The 11690-nt window shown below is 36.0% G+C and overlaps 1 protein-coding gene across 1 annotated transcript in view; it reads left to right on the top strand.

Annotated features, from left to right (window-relative positions):
* The first annotated feature begins 7704 nt into the window (after nt 1-7704).
* Nucleotides 7705-11690, top strand: part of LOC107740949 (calcineurin B homologous protein 3-like) — a 9252-nt gene continuing 5266 nt past the window's right edge. The window contains exons 1-4 of the mRNA XM_016553518.1: nt 7705-8090; nt 9297-9366; nt 9638-9718; nt 10597-10736. Of these exons, the coding sequence (XP_016409004.1) occupies nt 8027-8090; nt 9297-9366; nt 9638-9718; nt 10597-10736 (355 nt within the window). The 5' untranslated portion in view covers nt 7705-8026. The remainder of the gene's footprint in view (nt 8091-9296; nt 9367-9637; nt 9719-10596; nt 10737-11690) is intronic.

Below are 11690 nucleotides of genomic sequence, written 5' to 3'. Positions count from 1 at the left end.
ATCATATGACCCCTTTAAAAATATCAGAAATGTTTTTGGATAACAGATTCCAAAGCTTTTAATTGAACAATTTAATTCTTTGCTTGTTTAATGTGTTTTTTTTAACCCCCTTTTAAAACCAAAAAGTACTATACACTTACCGCTGAATATAATGCCAAAAATGAATTAAATATTCTGCGTACAGCATTATTTTCAATGTGAACAACAGTACCTGAGATGTAATGTTTACTGTGCCAATTTCTCTGTTCTTTTCCATTGCAAGGTTATGTGTGTAAATGACTACATTTTTCAGATGTTCCCCTTTCTTTCAGGTAGGCTATTGCACACCATTTTAGATGCTCTTATACAGAGACAATGTCAACATAAAACCTTGATCTAATGTACAGAAAGGAACCCCTTCAGACTTTCGTCTGTCAGGAGGTAAATTGCACTGCGGTATTTTAGTATGTGGCCTTAAAAATTTTGGCTAATTCATTATCCTCAAGGACCCACTATGCTAGTCATTGTCTGAGTAGATTTAGCCCATCCTTCTCAACCAGGAGTTTATACTGGCAGTCTGACCATTATTGTTTCCTACAAGGTGACCCTGGGGACAAACCTCATGGTTTATTCACAAGGAGCTGGACTGAGCTCTTTGAGTTGTTATACTGTGTTGAAGCAATTACACTTGTACTAAAAGCAGCCGTAAATTGCCTATTTAATTTTTCCTGGTTATGTTATAGATGAGCATCCCCGTTATACACCCTTCATGCGAACAACACAGAGCATTTAATTGAGTGAACCATTAATATTTTATGGGTTTTGACCTTGAATTGTGCAAGCAAAGGGGACCTCCCCCCCCATGACTTTGTGCACTGATTAATTGTTCTGATGATATTAATGTAGGGTAGTCTTTACTGCTGTTTGTTTGTACAAATGTTTCAGCATTCTTTGTCATCCACCTACCTTGTTACATTGATCGTCTCTCTTAAGAGGCCGTTTGGGAATTGTTACAGCAAAAAAACGGATCAATTGCCACAAAGGCATCATAAAAGAGACCTCTGCTTCCCTGAAAGATCTGCAACAGTGGGCCAATATGCTTTTATGATCTCTTTAAATGTACTAATGAATTCCCCAAGGTCAAATGTTAGCCCTGAAGTCCAGTGGCCGGCCTCTCAAAACACAGTCAAGGTTGCTTGTCTCCTGCTGTGTGTGTCATAACCCGCCAAAAAATCAGGCTAAATGTGAGTTTCTTTGGGAAGCAGACGCTTGTCAGGGATTACCATGAGAGAACAGCCTGAGGAAGCTTCCTCTGTATGCAAGTCACAAATGCTTGATTCATGGCACACAGGGACAGAGCAGATGAGCTCCCCGCCGAAGAATGAAAAGAGGGGGGAGATTAATATGGCAATCCTTAGGAAAGACCAGTTTGAAAGGGGTGTTTCAAGAGCCCCGATATATCTAATTCAGGAAGCTACTGTCGCACGATTAATCTTGTTGCTGCCATGAAACAATGTCACACTTTAATTGGCTGAATGGCATGCGTTGGTTGAATGTGAACTTCCTCTGGTTGAAAGGTGGAAATGTTCTGCTTGCTGCAAGTAACTTAATGTGTTTGTGTTGTACTCATGAACATGTGAGGTGGATGGAAACGTTTTAGAGAAGCGTCTGCCGTTTAATGGCTGTCTGATGCCTGCACAAACAAACTTAGGAAAAGATAGGAAGAATCTATAATAGAAAAAAAATATATACTAATTAATATGAATTTTAAAAAAATGAAATGTCTTACAGTTGTGTACATTTTTTTATGAATTTGTATGTTGTTTATGTGATATATAAATACAGCCTTTTTACTGTATAAAAATGAATTCCTTAACTTCTAAGAACTAGGCCACCTGAAAACATCAAATATCAAAAATATAAATGTATGTTCAAATATCATAATAGTTACATTCATATTTATTCATATTCATATTTTTAACCATTTATAATATTAACTTAAGTTTAATGATGCACATTATAAAGTCACAGTCACTAAAAATTATCATGAATAATCATCTGTACAGTTAACTGCAGTCACAGCATTCGATCTGATTAATAATTTTGCTTCCTCTCCTATGACCCAGTGCAATCTGGTCTTGAAAATGTATGAAATTTGGTTTGATTTACAGAGGAGCTCCTGTCTAAAACTCCACTTAATACAAAACTGTGTGACATGCCCTTATCTTAAGCCTGCATTTGACTTTTTAGAGTAGCACCGATTTTTAAATATTTCAAAATGTCACCGTAAAACAGCTTACATTGCAGTTACCATGAATATACAACAGTCATGTTATGAGTATTTTTGTCATATGCACTCTAAGTGTACCTTATGTAGCCCTGCCCCTTTTCAGCACTGCGCTCATTGTCTTCTGTCTTCCTTTTTGTATTTCCACAGCATGAAGGTAAGGTCGTGCAAATTTATGAATGAACTGTTCTTATTAAAATCTTCCCGGTGTGCTGACATTTGTTATGACAACCGCTTTTAAACATTACAATGCACATGATAACTTTCATTACCTCTACAATAAGTAAATCCACTTCACCAGCGATGCTATAGAGCTACCGCAAAAACAAAAGTTCAAAGACAAAATTCTAAAGACGGCTGCGCACTTGTTTCTTTGACGCATGAGGTCTATAGGTTTTGTAGATTTGAGAATTGTCATTGTTGCATTTCAAATTACGCTACTAGCTGCATTAAATCATTTGACACTTAGAAAATTCTTTTTTAATTTTTTTAATTGTTAGTGATATCATCATGAACTGTATCACTTCCCGGAGAAGTTCTAATTCCAAGGCCTCACGGTTTTGCCAATACAAAATGAAGAAGTTTGACTCCTGTAAAAACTCTTGTAGGAGAGGTTTGGTGCTGGTCAGTGGCATATTTGTTTATGTATTCCTCTCTTATCCTGTTCTCAACGGCAGTGCTCTTAGTTTTATATTTTCTACCATGTGTGATTTAAATATTTATCTGGTGTGAGCTGTCACCGTAGGCAGCCTCTGAAACGCTTCATTTAGATCTGACCTATAATGGCTCTCACAATTCCCATGGACTTTCTTTGGGAACAAAAATGCATTAGTGGGTCTTTTCTTTAACTTTTTGTACCTAAATGTAAATTTTAGTCAAACTTTATCATTTTTCTAAGTGGAAGTTTCAAGAGTGAAATAGGATAGGGGATGGGTGACTTGGCATACTCAGAATAAAACGGATCCCGGTTTTCCCATATCCAATATCAAGAAGTTGTGATCACGGCCTGGATATAAAGGTTGCAGACATTACATCAAGTTTTAAGACTAAAACTCTAAAAAGACTGGCCATCATTTGTTTTGTTCTGTATATGTTCTGTAAATTGAACTTGCTGGAATTATAGTTTCAATCAAACTATACCACACTTGAAATAGTGTCATACACCAAACAATTTTGCATTGCAGTATGAGATGTCCTGTTCGCTCTTCTGCATGTACGCAGAGGCTTAGCAAAAGTCTTAAAGCAGGGGAAGTGGACGCATTGACTACAGTCTATAAGGCAACCAGTTAGTTTTTGATCAGTATTTTAGAGTTGAACATGATTGTTTTTACACTTTTTACAATTTGTGCAAATTACATAATATTAAATGTGTTTTTAGTCTCCTTTGAATGCTTTGTAGACTCCAATATGATGGAATTCTAGGTCGATCAGTAAGACCCTCTCATGAGCTTTGAAACATTACGCTGTTTACTAAAGGAGTATGCTGTCTGCTCTGAGGTGTAATGCATTTCTTTTCTTTGCACTGCGGCTTTGCTATAAAGCTCAAGGACATGATGTCCACTCCTATCCGGTATAAGTTGACATAATTGACAATGAAAGAAGGCAGCTCTCTGCTTCTTGAATAATAACAAAGCTTTGAATAAAAACAATTCCAATTTTTAGATGTTGCATACCTAATATGGGCTGACAGATCAAACGGCGGGGTCATCGCACAATCCCATGCCTTCAGTACACTTTTATGGAGATTTAATTGAAGATATTTGCTTTTAATGAAAGAACCATCATGAGAACGTGAGGACATGCTGCCTGTTTGGCATGCAGAGGAGGGGCTCTAAGAGGAGAGTCTGACAGAGTGTCCGAGAGCTGCCTCTAGCTCTCAGACAACAGCTGCTCTGAATGAGAGGGCGTCCTGGGGGTACTGAGACACAGACAGTGACTCTCTCCGCTGGTGGGGGTGGCCAAAGTGTGAGGAGCATCAGAAGTTGGCCGAGAGCCAGAGCCAGGATTTGCAATGGGAATTATTCCATTTGTTTTCCCCGTAATTCCCTAAACTAATATTAATGTTTGTTCTTTAAGGAGGGCTATAGTTGTCTTAACCGTTGTTTGTGTAGAACTGCATGCGAATTCTGACATTGGTAGCGGGTTTGTTGGTTAATACTAATATTATGGGCACTAATATAAAATACCATACAGGGTACAGTTCATTTGTGTTTAGTTTTTATGGTACATCTCCAAAACCTATTTTGGTATACACTGTAAAAAAAACAATCTGTGAAATTTATGGTAAAAAAAAAAAACCCACAGCAGCTCTAATTTCCAGACTGCAGTAATATTTTAGGTTTTATATAGATTGAAACTTGCAGTTAAAAAAAGAAACAAAAACATTTCATCAACTGATATAATGTTAATATACAAATCTATTGAAGCACAAAAATCTGTTCTGTGCCTTTGTAATACACTAACAACTACCAAAACACAGCTGTATTAAGAAAGCCACATTATTAATCAAAACTTATCACAAGTACCTTTTTCACAAGCTGAGGTAAATAGTAGAAGGTGCACACATGGCACTAAAATAATGCAATAAACAGTCATTTAACAACATATTGTGTAACGAACCCTAACTAGTTATTTCAGTGAAAACCCATCAAATGTGAAGTGTCACATGGGTAATTTTGGGAATGTCAATTTAAAGTTTAAATTGTAAATGATAAGATGAATTGTTCTTTTTCACTTCCAAAACCTGTACATTTAACATTATTTTAATGTAAAATTTAACCTTTTTTTTTTTTTTGCAGTGTACAGTTTCATGTTTAAGTCTTCTGATGTTCCTGTGAGACCAAATAGTTTCATGTGATTTAAATCAATGAGATTCAAATCTACCAAAGGTTTACAGTCAATAAAGAATTCATGATCAACATTTCGCGTCAGCACATGATTCTCTTCATTCTCTTGCATCACCAGTTAAATAAGTAACCTTCACTATTATATTCAAGCCGTTTATTCATTTTCTAGCCCTGAACGTAAACAGTAAAAATGAAGCATAATTCTTCTTTTATTGTTTTTTTTTTTTAAATGGAGGAGAAAAAAGGAACGGGAACCGTTTTCTTATTTTTCTGTTTTTAATACAAAAAAAAAACGAATGGACGGCACTACATTTGAATTCATAATGTTTCCTTATTGCATTTAACACACATTATACTCTGTAGTTAATCTATCAAGATTTGCATTTTAAATGCGGCACTAAAGTATAAAGAGAAGTGTTTCTCTATTTCACTGTGAGAATATCACAATCAAATTCAAAGAAAATTCCACCAGTACAAGTCAACAAATAAAGATGATCAATTCTAGTCTTGCCAGGTCATGTAGATGTTATGTGAACCAATATTGTTCTTCTGCAAATATATGCAGCACATCACTGGCACTGTGGATCTGGTGGCAGCTTTGGTCAGCTGCATTCAAAAGAGCTATGGTGATCCATTCCAAAAGACTTCAAAAGGCTTATCTGGAAAAATCTACTTGAAGCCCATAATTAGTTTTATGTAAATTATTAACATGAAATTATCTTGCTGATTTTCTTCGGATTCTGTTGCTATTCAAGACCATCATGGCCTGTGTCAGTCTTACAATGTCAGATCTTCAGTGCATTGGATTAAGTAACTAAAGACAGAAACAAGACGACCCCTTGCTCTGTTTTTGGCTGTTGGTGTGTTCTGTCTCAAGTGGACGTAAATGTACAGCTCAGCTAGACCAGATCAAGGCAGGTTTGAAGTGTTTTTACTGACTATTCTTCACACTTTGGATCTAAACTGGGTCAGACTGTCAGCTTTACTTTAAGGTCTCATAATGTGTAAGCTCAAGGCTCAGTTGGATTCAAATCAGATAGCTGACTTGTGCAATGACAAATGTTGCACTTTTATTTATCAGGCAGTTTATTTAACAGTTTTTAACTCATTTTGTCAGCAATTATTTTAATATTGACATTTATGGTATAAAACTGACATCATCATTCATTTTTAGATGTATTGCATGGAGTCAAAATATTTAAGTACTCCCTGGATCAATAGCCAATGAATGTTTGTGAATTACTGCTCCACACCCCCATAACGCCAGAAATGCATTAACACAAGTCATGTAAAACGTTTTATTTGATTATTCCTTTATTGTCAATTTTATTGCCATTTAATATTACATTATGTGCTTTCAAAAGTGAAAAAAAGGTCTACGCAATCTACTGGGCAACAGATTGATAGGTTGATGTCATGATCTTTACTGCCATCGTGTGGTAGATTGATACATTACAAAATTAAATAGATTTAAAGGGGTCATATGATGCGATTTCAAGTTTTCCTTTCTCTTTGGAGTGTTACAAGCTCTTGGTGCATAAAGAAGATCTGTAAAGTTTAGAGGACCTACAATAATGTACAGTATTTGAAAAATAATGTGTTTTTTGAACATTAAAGCATGTCAACATATTATGTTACACCAAATACACAAAATAATGATCTTTTAAAAAGCATCATATGACCCCTTTAATAGGCTTCGATATAAATTATATGACTTTTAAAGCAAGTCTTGTGGGCACAGTATATCTTAAAAAAGGTATTAAGCATAAAGCTACATAGCGCTCTCTCTCTCTCTCTCTCTCTCTCTCTCTCTCCCAGTAGGGTTAAAAAGTAGACTAGCCTACTTTATACCTCATACCTTACTACCTTTATAATTTGCACTGCAAAAATATTTTCTTACTCAGCATTTTTGTCTTGTTTTCCAGTATTAATATCTAAACATTCTAAACAGAATTAAAATTACATTAAAAAAAGCCAATGGGTTAAGAAAAAAATAATCCCGTTTTCCCTTTCTTACCCCACTGGCAGATATTTCTTCTTGTTTTAAGCATGAACATACTAAATTTTGCTTGATTTGCTTAATGTTGATTTTAATAATTAATAGTTAATTTGAATAATGTTTAGACATTTATACTGGAAAACAAGACAAAAACACAAAGAAAGAATCATTTTTTTGCAGTGTGGTATTAAATTAGGTAATGGCCTCTTTTTTTTTTAATACCGCCCCTACTTTTTTAATGCTTTTGTCAAGATAATCTAGTTTATGGGTTAGTTTTGTGTTTATCCACTATTGCCTGATGCTGAATACAAATAAATAATGCAATTAGAGTGAAGGACTGTACGATTTCGAGTTTGTTTTTTTTCCAGGGAAAGGGCTGAGGACGCTAATACTGCTCAGGCCAGGGCAATAATAATTTAGACTATTAGACGTGACAAAATAGATGTATATCTCCTTCCTTTGCTATTATCCCGTCAATTTATCGAAGGCTGCTTTTCTGTGGCCTTCTCAGAAATGTCAGTGTTTCATTTCTGTTTTCCAGAAAGAGCTGTACAGCTGATGTCACGGTGACATGTATTATGAATGAACGCGGCCGAGATAGCTCCGTTCTCTTCAGTCTTCATTGTGTAGACACAATATTTGACTATATTTTAATATCTGGTTTGGGCGTGATCAACGTTCAGAAACTGGATTAGCAAAGTAGGCGTGAATTCTTAGGACAGCAGCAGTTGATGCAGAGGATGTTCATGCGGCGCTAGGACCCAGGGGACATGTTCTCTTTCTCACAAGGCACATGCAATTTGCATGCGTGTGTTCTGCAAGGCAAACACGGGTGTGTGAGTGAAACCTAAACCACCGGAAGATCGAGGAACAGACTCGCATACACGCTTATTGGTGTAGGATCACACTGTCGTGATGGGAAGCTTTCAGTCTTTGCCGGATGACCATCAATATCGGACCCTGTCACAGAAGACAGGCTGTGAGTATAACTATTAGGAAGGGTTTATGTTTAATGTAATTAATAACCCATTACTTAATAGTTGACATACGCAGCACCATATACACAGGAAACGTATAATTATATAAATGATAAATAATTTAGCCTAGTCACATGTCGGAAATATCTTCTTTGCACTGCTTGTAATTTACAGCTCAGATCTGTACTGCATATATTTAGTGTAATATGTAGCCTACCTGTGGAAACTATGAATGTTGATTTTTGGTTATTAGTATTAATGATTGTTTATATGGACATAGGATGACAAAACGGTGCATCTGGTTTTACAAGTGGTTATGGAGGCTTAGTTTGATACCTCTGTACTGCAGACCCGAAATATGGAATTAAACAACATAAAAATGTGATAATTCACCCATTCATCGTTTACACACTCATGTTGTTCCAAACCCATATGACAGATGGAGATGTTTTCTGGCAGCCTTAATGACAGACTCAATTAACATTTGCTTTCATCTTCTTCCATGTAATTGAACAATGACTGATGATATCAGTCTCTAACATTACCCTTGTGCTCTCCAGAAGAAATAAAGTCATATGGGTTTGGAGCAAAATGATGGTGAGTAAATGATGACAGAATTTTGGGTAACACTTTACTTGAAGGGGTGTGCATAAGACTGACATGGCACCTTCATAATCATGACATGACACATGTCATGAATATGAAGGAGGTTTTATGCATGTTTATGACAACTGTCATTAAATGTCATTCGCTCAGTTATGTCATTTTTAATGCAAATATGACATTATTTGACCTAACCCTAACCTAACCCTACCCCTACCCTTACCCCTAACCATAGCCCATAACAAAGACATCTCAAACAATGTCATCTTTGCATTAAAAATTACATAACTGAGCGAATGACACTTAATGACAGTTGTAATAAAAAACATGCATAAAAAACCTTCATATTCATGACATGTGTCATGTCATGATTATGAAGGTGCCATGTCAGTCTTATGCACACCCCTTCAAGTAAAGTGTAACCGAATTTTGTATTTTTGGTTGACCGGTCTCTTTAAGGTTAGGCTACTGCATGACTCATGTGATCATTCATAATTCAGTTAGAAGAGTTAGTCAAATAACAGCTGTGTGTGTGAGGCTCTTAGAGAAGTTTTAGCAGTTGTGTTGACTTCACACATGTCTCCATTACTTTTGTTCTCTTTCAGTTTCACTGGAGCAGATCGCAATTCTCCACAATCGTTTTAAGCAGCTCAGCCAAAACGAGGAAACATTACGGTAATCTGCAAGTGGTTGTTTTGTGTGGGAGATGATTCTGCAGAATTGTTCTTGTCTGAGTGTTGAAACAAAATGACTGTTCAGAATGCCTTTCAAGTATCAAATCAAACCAGTTATGCTGGTACTGACTTTTAGAAAAAATATTGCTGTGCTTTATTTATGTGTCTGCTTAGGTGGTTTGGTTGGTTATACAACATATATTCATACACAAGTATACAAACCATAATGCCTGCCTTTTACCTGTCAAACTTAATTGTGTTCTCATTTAAAGGAGAGATGACCTTAAAACAATCCAAGACCTAGAAAGCAACCCAATTCGGTCCCAGATTATAGAAGCTTTCTTCGATAGTAGGTTTGTGCTTGTTTATATACTGTATATTTTATATGGTTTTAATAGTGACAAGAGTTATGTGATGCTTGAAATTATCCCCTACTGCCTCAGAATTTGAGATTACATTTAAATACTAAGTCACATTTTTAAAGTTTCATTAAACATCACAAATGTCAGTGGCACTGTCTTTATTCAAAATGAATGTGAAACAATACTTTTATAGTAAAGGGAAGTCTTGATGCACTGTGTTGCTTTTTCTTCTTTATATGCTAGCTTTATACAGTATATGAAGAGTTTGGTTCCAAAACGCTATAAATACATTTTGATTAATTTGAGTAAAAATGTGTTTTCTTTACCAAGAAAGTGGCAAGATGAAAACCACTATTTTCTGTTTCAAACTTTCACATAGCGTCTTTAGGTTATAATAACATAAAAAATTCAAATCCAGATTTTACTGTCTAGAGTGCGTGGAATGGTGCGCTGTCATTGGTTGTTACTGTCTAGAGTGCGTGGAATGGTGCGCTGTGATTGGTTGAGCGGATATATCGCATTCTGCAGAAAAGGGAGACTGGCGTTTGTCGCGGTTTGGAAAAAAAGGGAGAAAACATGACAGAATAACTCGGCGGATATCGCATTTTGCGTAAAATAAAAAATTTACTTTTCAATACTGACCAGATACAATACTGATTTTGGCGGAAACTCTATTTAAAAAAAAAAAAAAGGCGTTTATGGCGTTTTGGAACCAAACTCTTCATATATATATCTTATATATAAGATATAAGAGTGCCATTGGTCAAAATCATCTGCAAACCATAAACATGAAAGTTTAGCATTCAGGGCTTAGCAAAACTGTTGATATGGAGCAATAACACATTACTATGCCCACTTGTTCTTCACAGGAACTTCCAGAAAGATGGTGTGGGATCTGTGGAAGAAATTGGTTTTGAGGAATTCCTTACGGTCATGTCGTACTTCAGAGCACCACCCCAACATATCACAGAGGAGCAGAGAGAAGAAATGAGAAGAGCCAAACTGCGCTGTAAGGGCATGCAGAAATTATATTCAAAACATTATGGAGATAAAATACCAGTCAACTGAGCCATAAAGTCACAATAGTATTGATACAATACTGTCTCTTTCTTAATAGTCCTGTTCAACATGCATATCCACATATGACAGCCTCTGAACTTGGTCAATACTAATCTTATATGCAGGCACTGGACTAAAAATACATTCAATCAGTCATAGCTCCAAAAATAATTAAACGGGTCATCTTGTTAATTCTATAAATTAATTACAACAATAAAATCAAATTTCATCATGAACATACATGAACAACAATATCACATTAAACCACAGAAATTCCAAAATGACATTTCCCTTACATTCAACTTCCAAAAGTGCATTCATCTTTGCCATGTTACATTCATTTAGTTGACTAGTGCTATACGCTGTATTAACAAAAACATTAATGGCATAAATAAAAACACTTACACTGACAAGCTAAGCAATATCGCGTTCATAATCGAATGCGACTAATCTGCGATTATGAACGCGATATTGCAGTTATCGACGGCTCTGTGTATTAAATGCCGCTCCATCTGAAAGCACATGATGGAGATTTACTATTAATCACAGAACCGGCTTTACTGACGAGATGCGCATGACAATCACATGCGATTTATCGTGCAGCCCTAAGTTTGTTTGTTGATCACAAAGTACAAAGTAGATGAGGAAAACTAGGATGCCGGGTGTATTCAAAGCGCCGCCATTACTGTCTAGAGTACGTGGAATGGTGCGCTGTGATTGGTTGAGCGGATATATCGCATTCTGCAGAAAAGGGAAACTGGCGTTTGTCGTGGTTTGGAAAAAAAGGGAGAAAACATGACAGAATAACTCAGCAGATATCGCATTTTGCGTAAAATAAAAAATTGACTTTTCAATACCGACCAGATACAATACTGATTTTGGCGGAAACTAAATTTAAAAAAAA

This window comes from Sinocyclocheilus rhinocerous, unplaced genomic scaffold (assembly GCF_001515625.1).
Source record: "Sinocyclocheilus rhinocerous isolate Xijiao unplaced genomic scaffold, SAMN03320098_v1.1 scaffold346, whole genome shotgun sequence".
Classification (NCBI taxonomy): domain Eukaryota; kingdom Metazoa; phylum Chordata; class Actinopteri; order Cypriniformes; family Cyprinidae; genus Sinocyclocheilus; species Sinocyclocheilus rhinocerous.
This window is presented reverse-complemented; position numbering and strand designations above follow the sequence as displayed.